Genomic DNA, 16,732 nt, shown 5'->3' with positions numbered 1-16,732 from the left:
GGCCACTTATCTAGGCACTGTGGCCTAGACAAGTTGACACACAAAATTAACCACTGCAGACACAAAATCTGAAATCAGAGGCAGCCTTTGAGTCAAGCAATGGAATCAGTGGGGAAAAGCCAGTATCTCAGAAGGTGAGAACCTTTTATAAATTTCTCATCCCAAGGTATCTGGAAGGGATGGAGGGGAGGATGTCCTAATACATGGGCAGCATGGAGCTTTATCTAGGCTAAGGCCAAGGCCCAAGTGGTGGGGCATGTGAAAGCCACTGAAAATAGCCCTGAATTGCACAGGTAGTTAGCGTGTCCTGAAAAGTCTAGGTCAGGAACTGCGGTCCTGGGGATCACTGGGTTATCCTTCCTGCTAAGAGCAGAGAGCTGAAGGAGAGGAGGGGGTTCCATTTCAGTGTGGAATGCAATAGAAACTCAAAACTGGAGACCATAAGCAGAGCTCACCAATTGAAGCCTTATGAACAAATACAAGTGATGGGAAGTTAGAGCATTCCCCGCAGCTGCTCTTTCTCTGACATAGCCCGGCAGAAACATGTCAATGGTGAAAGGCCCATGCCAGATCTCTGAGTAATGCTCCTCTACCTGAATCTCAAGCCTCAGAGCAGATGTTTCCCCTTGGAGGCAACAAAACCATCTGCAATTAGAAATTTTGTGTTTCCCAAACTGGCTCTCCTGCATAACAGTGCTCACCTCTTGTGATGGCTAATTTTATTGGTCAACTTAATTGCATCATGGGACGCCTAGATATTTGGCCAAATATTATTCTGGGTGTATCCCTGCGGGTGTTTTCAGACAAAAGTATTTTAAGTTGAAGGCCTGAGTGGAACAAAAGGGATGATGCTTCCCTAAATGACAAGGAACTCCTCCTGCCTGATGGCCTTGAGCTGGGACATCAGTCTTCCTGCCTTCGGACTCAACTAAAACATTGACTCCTGGGTCCCCAGCCTGCCAAATGCAGTCCTGTGACTTCTCAGCCTCTGAAATTGTGTGAGCCAATGCCTTATCATAAATCTCTCGATATACATACATACATATATATCCTATTCTCTAGAGAGCCCTCACAATCCCTAATACTCCAATCCTAAGGCCACTTGTTGAGAGCCTGCTGTCCAGCCCAACTATGCACCAGCAAAGGCAGACCCTCCAGAAACTGGACCTGCCAGAGTGAGTGGCTGGGCCCTCCAGACTTACCCATTTGGGTACTTTCCGGTATCGGTCTCCAGGTATTCTGACTCCCCTATGTCACAGGCACACAGTAGGATCGTACATCCCTACCCAAATACCTTTGAAGTTGGGCACAACCGTATGAGGAGCTGCTCTGGCTAATGAATTATGAAGAGAAGAGACATGCATCACTTGTGACCCACACAGGCTTTGTCTCCCTCTGCTCCAGCAACAGGCAAAGCCTGGATGGTGCTGTTCCTTCAGCATGGCTTCTGGAGTGGGCACAAGGCACGTCGGGACCCCCGCTAACCGTAACGCAAGCAAGAAATGAACCCGTGGTTTCATGCTCTCGGGACCTCGGGGCTGTTTGTTACAACAGCCTGACCTCGTTCTGACTGATTCATTCTCTCCAACATGTACACGTGGCTCTCAGAGACAAGGCAGGGCCTTCCAGGGACTTCCGGCTCTAGTTCTGAAGTGGACTGCAGGCAAACAAGAGCAGCAGTGGGTGGTTCTACCACACGAACCCACTTAAGCTAACAACCTGCTAACAACCTGCTAACAACCTGCTCCGCTTGACATCTCGGGTCTCACTCCTTCAGTCCCAGGCTCCCTGCTCTCTGCTTCAGCTACACTGTTCAACTGCATCAAGCAGGTGATCTTCTGACTCCAGACTCTGGTTCTGTCTGCTTAGAAGATCCTCCTCACACCTCGCCCTTCCTCTCCATCCACCACACCATCCACCACCTGGAAAACGTCTACGCAGCTTCCAGGTCCAATGCTGTTCCTCCAGCTCCTTCTAGAAACTTCTGTGCGAGGCCCTCACCTCCGTGTAGCATCACAGCCTGTTTGCCCATCCACCTGACCCCAGACTGTGCCTTTCTATTCCCCAGGCCCAGCCCACTGTTGGACACATAAGTGCCCAAGAAAGGTTTGTTTTAATAAAAAGAAACAAAGAAAGAAGGGAGGAAGGAAGGACAGCCAGTGGACAAACATTTTCTTCCACTTACCTGTACTGCTCTTTGGCCTGCATAATGACAAAGTCCCATTTGTAGTTAATTTTTTTGTTCAAGAAATTGTAATTTTCCTAGAAATGGAAAACAAAAAGAACACTAAGCCCCGTGACATACTGGTGTGCAGAAGGCAGAAAGCTCTAAGTCAATGAGGGCATGCCTCTGGCCCTGTAGCTACCTAGCCTCAACCAAATGATCTCCCATCCCAGCTTTGTAAAGACATTCATTCAAAGGGTAGCACCAATTTCTCAAAACCTTTACAACAAAAGCCACAACCTGACTTTGATTTTTTTTTAAATAACTATATCCCAAATATGATTAGGAAGAGGAGGAGAGAGTGGGAGAAAATGCAGAAACTCCATATTCAATGACAGAGCATCACAAAGATGCACAAAGACAAGTCCTAACATTGGCTTGATGCTGGCTTTTCCAAAAATATGTTTGTAAAGAATAAAAACACAGCAAGATTATTGCTGTCTGCCTGGAAGTCTAGCCTTTTGAGGGTGAGGGTGTGTTCTTTGAGAAATCTGACTCATCTGGCCTCATACAAAATTACAGTATTGTTTTCCCATCACAAACTCTAGTTCAAATCTGTTCATCACATAATATCCATTATCGGGCATATTAATTGTCTCATTGTTTTAGAACAGCAAAAGGAAGATAATAGCTATTGTGTGTCCAGTAGCCACTGAGGCAAGAGTTTAAATCCCAGCAGGAGAAACTGAAGTTTGACAGGGGGAGGAATTTACTTCTAAACAGATGGATGGATGAATGGTGGATGGATGATGGATGGATGGATGGTGGATGGATGATGGATGGAAGGATGGTTGGTGGATGGATGGATGGAGACGGATGAGGCTGGATGGATGAATGGTGCATGGGTGGATAGATGGTGGGTAGGTGGAAGGATGGTAGATGGATGGATGGATGGATAGACAGTGGGGGATGGATGGATGATGGATGAAGGGTGGATGGATGGGTGGTAGATGGACAGTTGTATATGTGCTGCCGAAGCGAGCACGGTAGATGGACAGTTGGATAGATAGTGGATAGATGGGTGGATGATGGATGAAGAGTGGATTGGGTGGATGGATGGATGGTGGATGATGGTTGGGTAAAAAGTGGATGGATGGATGGTGGATAGACAGATAGTGGATGGATGGACAGATGATGGATGAAGGGTAGATGGGTGGTGGATGGATGGTTGGGTAGATTGTGGATGCATGGATGGATGGATGGATGGATGGACGGATGATGGATAAAGGATGGATGGTGGATGGATGGACAGATGGCTAGATAATGGATGGAGGGATGGATGATGAGGTACATATGATGTAGCAAAGGGAGAAGCAGAAATAAAAGAGCTCAAGACTTTATTCCAATTATAATAACTTGTACTTGAAAGCGTCTCTGTACCTTTTCATATTCTTCTAAAATCCCTTTCTTCTTTATATTTCGCTTGGCTAGATAGATGGCTGGGGAAAAAAAGCAAAGATATTTTCCATCATCATCATATTTTAAAACTGCCTCTGCAGCCTTTCCATGCGTGAGCCTGCTGTGTTTGGCTTGGTGGGAGGAGGTCTCAGCAGACCCCTGCTCCCTTCTCTGGGAACACTCCCAAAACAGATGTGAACTGCCATAAAGTTCGTGACGACAGCAAGACAAATGTCACCAAAATGTGGCAAGCAAATAAGCAGCGTGTTAAGCACTACCAAAAGCAAGGTGGGGGTAATTACCATAGTCTGTATCTTCAGCCGGCCACTGCTGGGTGGGCCAGAAATACGGCGTCTACAAAAGAAACCAGGAAATCATGCTTAAACACTGGGCTGTGACTGTCCTCCTGGGCCCCCAGACCTGTGGCTCAAGAGGTAACGACCTTAGACCTCCTCCCACCATTTCTAAAGTACTGAAAGTTCTGATCTGGGGAGGATATGAAGCCACATAATTACCTTCTCAGATAAGATTAATCCCATATGAACACCGAGGTCAAGGCCAAGACCTACCTGAAATCGGTAGAGGCTGTTGTCAGGCTTGAGAACGAGATTCCTGGGATCTTGCAGGGGGTAAATGTAGCCATACTTGACAATAAAGTTGCCCAAGTTCTGTGCCTCTGAGAAGAAATAGTAAGACATGGAAGTCAAGAGCAGACACCGAAGGCAGAAGCAGCTCATTTCCCGACTCCCACAAAGCACCCCACACTCCAGGAGAGGTGCCCCCATGCTAACAGCACTTTGTCCAAGAAGTAAGGGCAGTGGTTCCTGAACTTGGCTATGGCCAAGCTGGGGAGCATGGTAATAGTAATATTCCCCAACCTGATGCCTGAGGGGGTGACAACTCCCAGATCCAGGGAGAGCCAATGAACCCAAATGTTAATGGGTACCACAGGTGGTTCCCTGCAGATGTTAGAGAAGCTTGCTTGGGCCTCTGGGTCTGGAGAAGTCCCCAGGAGCAGAGAATGTCTCTGACCAACCGAAAGTTCCTCACTCAAAGAGGAAAGGAAAAAGAAGGCCATGTTTATTGTCAACTTCTACCCCAAGCTCAATCCTGCTTGCATCCCGGGTCCAGATCCCACTCTTCCACACCTTACTTTAATTCCCAACAACCTCTACTATGCTTGGAAAAGTTTTGCTTCTGGATTTGCATCAGGGTTATAATGCATACTGCCATGCTCAAAAATCCCCCATGGCTTCCTATTACTTGTCTCCCAGATAAAACTTGGAATTTTCAGGGGTGCCTGGATGGCTCAGTTGGCTAAGCATCTGAATCTTTCTTTTGGCTCAGGTTGTGATCTTGGGGTCCTGGGATCGAGCCTGAGTCAGGCTCAGCACTGAAACTGCTTGGGATTCTCCCTCTCCATCTGGCCTCTCCCTGCACATGCTCTTTCTTTCTCTCTTTCTCTCTCTCTCTCTCTCTCAAATAAATAAATCCTTTTTTAAAAAGCCTGGCATCTGTAGACATGCCTACTAGATCCCTATCCCTCCACGGCTCTCCACACCTAGCTGAAGCCATTTCTCCCAAGTTCTCATTTCCACTCCCTGTCTCATTTATTCCATTTCTACACCACTGCTCAGGGCTCCCCTCCACAATTCACGAGCACCCCTTCTTTCAAAACCAGCTCTCTGTGGGCATCACCCCCTCCAAGAATTCTGTCTTGGCTGATGCTTCCCCAATTATCCATTATTCATGTGCTCTCAATATTTTGTACGAAACAATTATTTTCCCCCTATTAATCGCGCCTTCACTTTTGATTTGGGCTGTTTTGCATGTAAATGCCTTGTCTTCTGATGTCAATTTCTCAGAGACAAAGGTTAAGCCTCCCTTTAGTCTCCACCCTCCAGGGATTCTTCAGGCACACATAGCCGTCCTTGTTTGCCGGGGTGCTGGACAAGCACTCACCCAGATTGGAGATCCAAAGCCGCTGGGCTATCCATTGTAGAACGTCACTTCCTGCAAGCCAGAAGTATTTGGCCACTGTCAGAGCTTCCAAGCAAATCGTTGACCTCCACTCCCTCCTCCATGCTGTTGCCTGACTGGTCTCCACTGGGCTCAGCTGGGATCCCGTCCTTCTTCTGCTCCAAACTTTCAGGGGCTCCCCTCCCCGACCCCTCCCACGACGTTGACTCCAAATCCCGCAGCCCATGATTCAGGGTCATCCAGGATCTGACTCCAGCCAGATTTCCTGTTGAACGTCTCCCATATACCTACAACATTTACCTCTCTGGTAGTACTTATTTTCTTACTTTACAGCAATTTGTGCATGGACTAACAGTCATCAGATAGGAAGCAAACAGCCCACGTCTTAACACTGGGAAAAAACCGGACCCAAGGCATGCTGTCTGTGGGGACCCAGGTGGAACCTGGCCACGTGAAGGTAAATCAGAGCAAGAGATGGGAGGGAAAGTGGGAATGGGCTAAGGGTGAGGGGATGGTTTGCCCAGGCTCCCCAATTCTCAGGCAGACCCCCAAAGAGTCCAAAAATTCTAAATTTAGACCTGGTCTCTCAGATCATTGTAAAGGTACTCTGATCAAAGCAGGAGAATGGGACGTATTTGGTAACACTCTGTGGGCTGATTTATAACTTCAGACAAGGGGATGTGGACTCCACTTGTAGTCTTGGGTTCTACAAGTCTTACGGGCTGGCCTGGGGACAATGCAGAGTGAAGACTGGTGTGGGAGAAGAAGGAGAAGGGGCAGACAGGGATAAGACCAGGAGAGGTCAGGAGAGAACGAGCTCTCCCCCACCCCGTCCCCCAAGGATTCAGATTTTTTTGTTTTTAATTTTTTATTTTTTTATTAACATATAATGTATTATTAGCCCCAGGGGTACAGGTCTGTGAATCGCCAGGTTTACACACTTCACAGCACTCAGCACAGCACATACCTTTCCCAATGTCCATCAAGGATTCAGGTTTATCTAAGGACCCAAGCAAGCCAAGTTCCACCAACTATCCAGAACTGTCGCTGGACCCCAAGGAAACTGTATGCTTCTGTCTCACCCTGGGCCCTGCAGCCCCGTAAGCAGAACAGGTTCCTTGGAGGAAGAGGACAACAGCAACTCCAAGGAAAGACAAGATGCCCTCGGAACAATGCACCCCAATTCAGACGCCATCTTGCAAACACCAATGACCACATTTTCCAGCAATTTCAGCCTGCTTTACAAAGGCCAAGCTTGGCCCTGATTGCATGGGAACTGGCCCACTGAACATACAGAGAAGAAGGATCTGGGTCTGACATGCCACTGCCTGTGTCCTTGTGGCTCGACTGTTTCAAATACTTCCTTCCTCAGTGGTAGTAAAGAGGCATTTCTTCCAGGCCCCTCCAGGGAAAGCCCTTATAACCCACTCATACACCCTCTGGGCTTAATTACCAGGGCATGGCTAAAGATGGACAACCCACAATTCTTACCTTCCCCCCCATGTCCTGGGGCACAAGTGTCCAAACATGACCTCTGTCTATGCCCACATGCCCACCATTACTACTCATCTGTCACTCTTAGTTTTATTTAACCCTGGTTGGCTGTTCTAAAGCAAAATTCTTCATCTAAAATCCTATATCAACTCCTAGCTAGGACTGGGGGTCTTAGACTTTCTCCCCGGGGTCTTTTTGAATGCTGCTCAGAGGTACGCAGACCGAGAGACAGAGAGACCCAGGCAGGCAGCAGATGGATCTGTACTCTCCACCAAGGAGCTGAGGGTTTTCTCATCCACTTGACTGCTTCCTAAAATAGAGCAAATAAGATTACAGGGCCACCGGCTTCTTATCACGTGGTCTTCTGTGTAACGGTGCGGCAGGCTCCCACGTCAGCCACCTTCCTCCCCAGAAGTCCTGGGTCACCTGCCATCCGAGGAGCTGGGAGCTGATTACCCAGTTTGCTTGTACCAGTGCTGACGCAGGACCCAAGCCTTCAACCTGAGCCCTGTTGCGAAGGCACCTGAAATTCACCCATAGGAGGAACAAGAGAAAACATGGCGGGTGGGCAGCCTCGCCCAAACCCAGGAGCCAAACGCTCCCCATGTGCAAGGAGAAAAAGTAGCTTATGCACACAGACAGTGGGTCAGGGATGGACACTGGGGTCACATTGCTGGGGTCACATCCAAGCTCAGCCATGTGTTAGTTTAGTGAGAGGAATACCAGTGGCTGAAACTCTGCCTGCAAAAAGCAGATGGTCCCATCAACCCTGAACTTGATCGTGAGCGTTAAGTGACACAGTGTAGGAAGTCACCAGCTCTCACCACAGGTCAGGCTTCCCACAGAATTCCCACAATCATTCTCTTCCCCAGGGATTGCTATTCCTGCTTTTAAAATGAGATGATTAAGACAAGGGCTACACAGCTTGAAAGAGGCGCCCGAAGGAGTCAACCCCAGGGTAACTGACTCGAAGGCCAGTACTCCTTGTGCGGTGCTAGACCAGCACACACTCACGCATTCAAGAACCTTCTATTAAACCGCCACCCTAACAGCTAGGCTGAGCAAGGGAGTCACCCAGGTGAGCAGGACAGCATATCTTCCCTTGAGGGCTTTCCAATCCCATGGAGAATTCAGGCTGGAAGTAATGACAACCAGAAGTGGAGAGGGGCGGGGACAGGGACGCCTCAGGTACATCTTAAATGTCGGGGGAACGCAGAGCCGCCCTGAGAAGTCTGCCCGTCAATCCCCACTCTTTGGGCACCTGTGCGACTCAGGTTCCTAGCCTTTCCCCAGGGTAGCTGGTCAGAGTTTCCTTTCCTTCTCTGAGCTATTCTGTCCCGTTCCGATCAACCGCTGTTTTGCTCCCAACAGCTAGGCTGGTTTTCTGTTGCTTACACCCAAGGGAAAATAGGTGGGGACATGCCTTCTTCCAAGCTGACAGAAAGGGAAACAGGGGGACGCTGTTGGCCAGCTTGCCTCTGCCAAGACCAGAGCACCTTGAGTGAAAGGCAGTCAGGCTATGGTGAGGGGGAGAGAGAGGGTTCACAAAGAGTGGGGCAAGGTGGCAAGTCCCCAGCTCGTGCTTTGAGAAGCTGTTTCTGCAGACAATAGGTCTCAGTAGGAAACATACTATCTACTGAAAAACCAAAGTCATCAAACACATGCAACACATTTATCCAAAGTCATTCTTATTCTGCGGTTCAGTCCCTTCTGCCGATAGCCTCAAATGACGCTCCTTTATCCCACCTCCAGAGGAAAGAGACACTGGCGCCGTCCCCGTGGCGTGGTTAAGACAGGTGTCAAAAAGAATCAGGAAAGGGTAGAGCAAAGACCACATTTTTTTCTGCCAAAGAGTGTTGTTTTTTTTTTTTAATATTACCTGATTTCATGAAAACAGGGCAAACAGAAAGTGACAGCAAAAGCTTTTTAAATGACCTCCTGGGAGGGATGGTGTCACAAAGTGATCTATGGATTCCTTTTCTCCTTCCCTTTCTGAACCCTTCCTCAAAAGGAACCTGTGGTCCAGGAATCAGCAAATTTCCTCTGTAAAAGGCTGTAAATATTCTCAGTTTTGTGGGCCATAGTTCAGTCTCTGTACAAGTACTTAACTCTGTCATTGTAGCATAAAAATAGCCAAAGTCAATATGTAAAGAGGGACATGGGGCACCTGGGTCACTCAGTCAGTTAAGCATCTGTCTTCAGCTCAGGTCATGACCCCCAGGGTCCTGGGCTCGAGCCCCGCATTGGGCTCCCTGCTCAACAGGGAGCCTGCTTCCCCCTCCGCTCTGCCTCTCTCCCCTGCTTATGCTCACTTTCATGCTCTCTCTCTCAAAAATAAATAAATAAAATATTTTTTAGAAAATTTAGGGATGTGAATGTGCTCCAATAAAGCTTTATGCGCAAGCACTGGCCGTGGGCCACACTTGGACCTTGGGCTATATAGATCGTCAGCTCCTGCATGTGGACAGATACATTACCTGTCATGGCGTGAGGGACACTGGTGACCAGAACCTTCTGGTTCTGCATCCTGACCCCTGTCTCCGGGTTCTGCATGTCCTTCACCAGGGCTTCGATCTGCAAAACGGAACCGAAAACATTAGCTCATCCGAGCTGTTCCAAAAGCCAGGCAAGGCCCCTCTCTGCACTGCGGAGGGAGCAAGAGATGCGGAAAGGAATGCAGGGAGCTTACCATCAGGAGCTTGTGACCCGGGTGGACCCTGAGAGATCGCAACACAACCAGGTTCGGCATGGGGCTCACAAACACAAACTCCCCAACTGGGTGCGGGAGCTTGGAGAAGTGTGCTCCAATTTGGAGATTCTGCACAAGCTCAGAGGAAAAGGGGAGACACGGGAAGCGAGGATTTTGCTGGACAGAAAATGAGAAGACACAGGAGCAAGTGCCCAGGGTGAGAGAGGGACGGACAACGAAGCAAGAAAAGCAGCTGGGGGCCAGATCACAACGGGCCTCGGATGCCATTCCCAGAGTGTGCATCTGGCTCCCACAGTGACCGCTGGGCAGTGGCGTGATTCAGCCCAGGCTTGGGAAAAGTGGCCCATGACAGAAAAGATGCTGAGGTATGAGGAAATTTGCCAAGAAGAATAAAAGAGGGGAGGTCTATTTGAAGATACTGCAACGGTCCCAGCAAGCAATGGTGGGCCTGCCTCCCCCCTTGCCACTTCTCCCCCTTCTCGGGAGAGCAGCCAGAAAGACTCTTTCAATTATTTTAGAAGATGTCATTCCTCTGCTCAAAACCCTGCAGCGGCCATTCCACTCAGAGGCAATGGCAAAGTTGGTCTACATGGTTGGGACCCCTTCCTCCCTGACTCTCTTCCTACCACCACCCACCTGGCTCCCTCCGATCCGGCCACCCTGGCCACCTTGCTGCTTCCTGACCATGCCCAGCCTCCTGCTCCAGGGCCTTTACTCTGACAATTCCCTGGGCCTGGACTGCCCTTCCCTATGTAACTAACTCGCTCACCACCTTCTTCTGCTAACATGCTCAGGAGGCCAGCCCTGACCATCTACTTAACAACCTTGAACTCCACTCTTGGCATTCCTGATCCCCGATCTGCTTTTTCAAGAGTACTCACCCTCTAACATAGGAAATTATCTGCCTCTGGATTACATTGCTTTATGTGTCTTATGTGTCTTTATATGTAGTGCTTACATTACATTATGTGTCTCCTTTTTCCTAGACAGTAAGCTCTTCAAGGGCAAGTCGACTATCACGGTCCGATGCCATTATCCCATGCACTGGCACGGTGCTGGACACTGCCAGGGCCACAGAGCTGGTACTTCACAAGCAGCTGGCGTGTGAGTTAATATGCAATGAAGGCAATGGCAGGGGTGAGAGGAAGGCGCCGCTTTAGAGCCCCAGTTAACTCGAGTGAACTGTACTTGTAAATGATTGACTTGTTCAGTGAGGGTGGCAAAGTTTCTAACTCCCATGATCAGAGCTGCCGGTTCCCAGAATAGAAAAGGCAGATGTGCCAAAGAAGAAACACCTTCTGAAAGCAAAGGATTCTGCTTTGGAATGCCGGCCGAGCTCGCCACGGCGTCTGGCAGGCGACGGGAAATGAACATCCCAAGTGCGAAAGAGATAAGGGTCAGAGATACGACTTAGTCATGAGCCTCGGAGAGAGAGTAGAAGCAAAGAGAGCCAGAAGAGTCTCTCTCAAGGGAGAGAGACTGCGGGATGACAGCCACAAGGATGGCCCTCATGCTCTTTATTTTTTTGAATTTTATTAATAAAAAATAGTTTTCCGCTTGAAAAAAAATCAAAGGGAAGTAAAATCAACTGAAGGGTATTTTCAAACAAGGTGGATGGGTGGCACAGTTAAAAAAAAAGACAACCCAGGTGTGTCTCTTGTCAACGTGTATCATGGGCACTGACAAAGCCTCACATATCCGAGGTTTCCAACTTCCGGTTCCCCCAGGAGACCCCTCACTCCTGAAGAAACCACGCATCTCCCTGCCTGCCGTGCGCTTGCCGTGGTTAGTCAGTCATTCAACAACCAGGCAGTTACCCTGGAAAACCAAAGATAAGGTGATGTGGTCCCCGAGCCCAAGGAGCTCACTGGTGCCAGGATATTATGGGACAACATGGGAGGTCCAGTGACGAAGAGGAGTTCAGGGTATCATGAGAACACAACAGCGCCAGGAGAGGGTCAGGAGTGGTAACTCCTGGAATGAATCTTAAAAAAATGAATGGGGGGTGGGGTGCACCTGGGTGCTTCAGTGGGTTAAGCCTCTGCCTTTGGCTCAGGTCATGATCCCAGGGTCCTGGGATTGAGCCCCGCATCGGGCTCTCTGCTCAGCGGGGAGCCTGCTTCCCTCTCTCTGCCTACTGCTCTGCCTACTTGTGGTCTCTGTCTGTCACATAAATAAATGTAAAAATCTTAAAAAAAAAAAAAGAATAGGAATCGGGCACCAGAAAGGGGGGGAAATGGTGGGCCAGAGCATTCCAGGCTCCGGGGACAGCAGGAGCAGAAACAGAACACGAATGGCCAAATAGGAGGAAAACCTTTCTCGTCCTTCTCTGTCCAGAAACCCTCTCCTGCCTACAGCTGGCCAAATCCAGTGGAGGGCTGCACCTCCAACCGAACCCGTCCATGTTCCAGCTGCTACCCAAACTAAAACAGGTCAGTGATTCACCCACCTCCCCTCAATTTACTAACTTGGTTATCTCACCATTATTCTCTGGCTTTTAAATAAAATAACACCCCCTTGCTCTATGCAACACTTTACAATTACCAGTCCTTTTGGACGTTGCTCCGTGGCTGTGGTACAAAGAAAAGAAACACACAGAGAAAAGAAATCTCACAGCTCCATGGGGCTTCCTTTCTTTGCCCACGGTGGGATTTCACTGAACCTCTCCGAACGTCCTTTCTCTACTGTAAAATGGGGACGGTGATAGTCTGTGCCCAGGTAATTGACATACTTTTGTAATTTCTTAGACTCTCATTAAGCATTTGTATAAAAATGCTTTAGAGGGACAGATGTGTTATAGACTCATAAAGATACAGACTTCATCAGGGCACCTGGATGGCTCAGTCGGTTAAGCATCTGCCTTCAGCTCGGGTCATGCTCCTGGGGTCCAGGAATCGAGCCCAGTTGTCAGGGGGGGGTCCCCGCTCCGCAGGGAGTCTGCTTCTCCCTCTCCATCTGCCTTTCTCCCCCCACCCTACCCTCTCTCTTCAATAAAATCTTTTATAATAAAAAAAATACATACTTTATCAGGAGAGATTCGCGTTAGTGGTTATGGTTAGAATCATTCATATTAGTAGCTTTTGTATATAATTAATGCATCTTTGGAACTTTGCATGCGGGGCTGTGTTTAGAGGCCTGTGTGAATAAAAATCTGCTCTCCTCACTGTTCAAATATTAAACACGTACTTACTGAGCATCCTTAAGTGCATTGCATTTTGTAGAGGGGGGGGTGTGGTACAACAAGGCAGAAGACATACTCCAAGTCCACAGAGGACTGGGAAGATGTTTGTACGAAAATAAAAAGTTAGCTAAGATAAATGCTAGAGACCTGGGTGCAGATAAAGCCCAGTTCAAATCCCTGCTCAATGTAGAAGCTAGGTAAATTCCTAAATGCCACTAAGACTCATTTCTCTGTACAACAGAGATGACAATAGTACCTCTATCATCAGAGGGATGTCACGGAGATTATCCGAGATTAAGCGTGGAGAGCACTTAGTACAGTGCTACGCACAGACTACTCAGTAGACCTCGAGGGTGGGCTGAATTAGGCACCAAATAAAGGGGAAAGTGCTAACCCCAAATGACTCAAGAGACGACAAGAATGGCTGAGAAGAGCTCCAAAAACTGTGTCTAGAGGGTGGATGGGATCTTCCCACATGGTGAGGATGGAGTTGTATTCCAAGGGAGCGATGGTCTGAGACGGCCCGGGCTTCTCTATGCAGAAAAGTGAAGAGATTGAACTTGGAACCCTTGTGCATTGTTGGTGGGAAAGCCCGACGGTGCAGCTGCTATGGAAAATGGTACGAAGGTTCCTCCAAAAATTAAAAACAGAATGACCAGCAATCCCACTCCTGGGTGTGTATTGAAAAGACTTGAAATTGGGATCTCGAAGAGATATTAGCTCCGCCACGTTCACGGCAGCCAAGACAGGCGAAGAGCCGAAATGTCCGTCAACAAATGAGGAAGGAAAATGGCGCAGAGACAGACAATGGAACATTGGTCCGTCTTTAAAAAGAAGGAAACTCTGCAACACTAGGGTTGCAACAATAAGGATGAACCCGGAGAACATTCTGCTACAGAGAACATTTTGCCAAGTGTGACAAGACAGTCACGGACTGCAGGATTCCACTTATGTGGGGTCTCTAAATTCACAGAATCCAAGAGTGGGAAGGTGGTGCCAGGGGCTGGGGGAAGGGAAATGGGGCGTGGCCAACCAACAAGCGTCAGGTTTCAGCTAAGCGAGGTAAAGCCGCTGGAGAGACCAGCTCTGCCGTATGGTTTGTGCACTCCAAAATTTAAGAGGGTAGGTACTCACGGTAAGTGTTCTTAACTCAATAAAATATAATTTTAAAAAGAATGATAGACAAAGACTGACCCAGCTGCACTGGAGGAAAGGGGTCACACAGGGGAGCAAGGCTGAGGGCCTGTTGCACCTGCCCAGACGCATTCTTGGCTCACAGATTGTTCCGGAACAGAAACTATCCCTTTCAGCTCCATTCAGAGCTGCCCTTCTTGGCCTTCTGCAAGGTCAGGGCCTGGCAGCATCTTGGCCACTGCGTCAGCCTAGAGCCTGCAGCAGTGAGGGAGGGAGCAAAGGGGCAAGCCCAGCACTTCTCCTGGACACGGAGGACCGAGGGGCCACAGGTGATGAGCGTCACTCCTTCTGCAGATGTACAGGCTACTCCAAGAAGTGCCTGATTTTCTAAGGTGCGGGCTTAGGTCTCTCCTTTCCCCTCCTTTGCTGCTAGATGAAATTCCCTATTTGTTCAAGAACTTTTTGGATGAAACAGCCATGTTTCCTAGAAACAGGGGGCCCCGATATTGGAGAAGAAAAAGAAATTGCCTTAAGAGTGAGAAATCGGAGTTCCTTCAAGAGAAAGTCAGCGGATTGGATCCCTTCTCTTCATGTTAAGGGGGGAAAAATCTAGTTATAAAGAGCTTGAAAATAATCTTCAGAGGAGGAATAATGAGAGTTATTTTAAAAACACAATGAGGGGAGTCACATTTCTCTCCAGCAGGTGTGTCACCGTTCACAGAAAAGAAGGGCCGGTGGGAGGAGAGAGCATCACATGAACCTCGGGAACATTTCGAGGGCGTTCAGCCTGGTGCGGTTCCGATCAATTTTCCTTAGAACTTTCCTCACATAAATTCCTCTGAGGGGCCTCCCCGGTCACACCAGGAGATACTGAGAGACTCTGTTATGGGCTGAACTGTGTCCCCCACCCCCAAATTTATATGCTGAAGACTTAACCCCCAGTACCTCAGAGTGTGAGTGTATTTGGGGAGAGGGTCTCAAAGTGGCCATTTAAGGAAAATGAGGTCATGAGGTGGGCCCCGATCCAATATGACTGTGTCCTCATGAGAAGGGGAGATTAGGACACAGGCAAGGCCATGTGAGGACACAAGGAGAAGGCAGCCGTCGGGAGCCAAGGAGAGAGGCCTCGGAGGAAACCAGCCCTACCGACCCCTGGTCTCGGATTTCTAGGCTCCAGAGCTGTGAGGAAATCACTTTCTGTTGTTTAAGCCACAGAGCCCAGGGTACTTTGTCATTGCGGGCCTCCCCCCCACAAAAAAAAGAGTAGACCGAGTCCTATCATCCACCCCAAGAGAAAAACCCCTCACCCATCGCAGAGAGGAGAGAATCCCAACCATTTCCAAGTTCTCCAGAGAGCCAGCGAGAAGCCCTGGCCTTTCCACTCCAAAAGGCTGCCAACTCTCACACCTCCCCCTGGTGTCCCGTGGGCGTCCCCGGGAGCTGAGGCCGAGGCCGGCCTTCCCCACCATCAAATGTCAAGGCCCACTCCCGACCAGATTCAGCCAAATCTCGTTCCAGGCACAAACACACGCCGCACAGCCAGGCCGCGCCGGGCCGCCTGGGACCCCGTGTTGGGGGACAGTGGCGAGGATGGGGGGTGCGGGCCCCACATTTCTGCTCTCAGAAGCCAACGTGCTGCAGTGTGACTGCGGGGCATGCCAGGGAACCCCGACATCCCAGAGGAGCAGACACGATGGCTTTGACGCCCCAACATCCCACCGTCCACGCCCACGCCGCTCCTCACATTAAGGAGCTGTCAGTCACCGTGCAAGATCTCTGGGGCTGGAATTTTCCTTCAAGCCGGAGAAGGTTCCCAGGGGGATGAAACTAATCAGGCCTTCTCTGTACAAAGAGGGGCAGAGTGGCCCAGAACCACCAGGCTGTTTTGCTAACAGACAGGAAGGTGTCCCCGCTAACCACCCCCCCGGCCACACAGAGGCCAGGTGACGCCCCCGCCACCTCACCCCGCCATCTCACACACCCTGGTGAGCTGCATACCCTCACTGGTACTCAGGGCTCTTTCCCCAAAGCCTGCCCTTCCCACTTGGTCAGAGGCCCAGGAAGCATTCTAGATGGCCCCCGACAACAGCAGCCAACTTCCGCTGGCTCTGCTTTTGCTTCTGAGGTGTGTCTTACCTGCCCACTAAATCCTGCCTCATGGGACCTTCCTCCCTCCCCTCTGGACCATCAGGCTCTGCCTTCCTGCCATGTGCCTTTCTACTGGTGTGACGCCAGCCCCCATGTACCATCCTCCAGCCCAGGGTCCCCCACGGCAGCACTACTGACATCTGGGTCCACGCCATTCTTCATTGGGGGACCAGCTGCCCTGTGCATTGAGGGACAGCTAGCAGGACCCCTGCCTTCCCCCACTGGATACCAGCTGCACCCTCGTCTCCAGGTATGACAACCCCAAATGTCTCCAGGTGTTGGCAAACGTCCCCAGGATCCTTCAGCTCGGCTGTACAGTCAAATCCCCTAGAAGCTTTTTTTTTTTTTTTAAATCACCAATGCTTGGACTCTACAGCACTTAATAAGTTAATTACCTCGTAAGTAAATCAGAAACTCAAAGGATGGGGACTCGGTGTCAATCTGTTGTAAGGGCAGCCAGTGC

General features: G+C 49.5%; 1 protein-coding gene across 1 annotated transcript in view; it reads right to left on the bottom strand.

Moving 5' to 3' along the window:
• RGS9 (regulator of G protein signaling 9) overlaps positions 1 to 16,732 on the bottom strand; it is a 69,239-nt gene that overhangs the window by 49,322 nt on the left and 3,185 nt on the right. Inside the window, exons 2-7 of the mRNA XM_044247579.1 lie at positions 9,574 to 9,670; positions 5,585 to 5,635; positions 4,192 to 4,298; positions 3,925 to 3,976; positions 3,605 to 3,663; positions 2,186 to 2,262 (exon numbers count right to left, since the gene is read on the bottom strand). Of these exons, the coding sequence (XP_044103514.1) occupies positions 2,186 to 2,262; positions 3,605 to 3,663; positions 3,925 to 3,976; positions 4,192 to 4,298; positions 5,585 to 5,635; positions 9,574 to 9,670 (443 nt within the window). The remainder of the gene's footprint in view (positions 1 to 2,185; positions 2,263 to 3,604; positions 3,664 to 3,924; positions 3,977 to 4,191; positions 4,299 to 5,584; positions 5,636 to 9,573; positions 9,671 to 16,732) is intronic.

Source organism: Neovison vison, chromosome 5, assembly GCF_020171115.1.
Source record: "Neovison vison isolate M4711 chromosome 5, ASM_NN_V1, whole genome shotgun sequence".
Lineage (NCBI taxonomy): Eukaryota > Metazoa > Chordata > Mammalia > Carnivora > Mustelidae > Neogale > Neogale vison.
The sequence above is the reverse complement of the archived record's forward strand: the minus strand, read 5'-3'. Positions and strand labels throughout refer to the sequence as shown.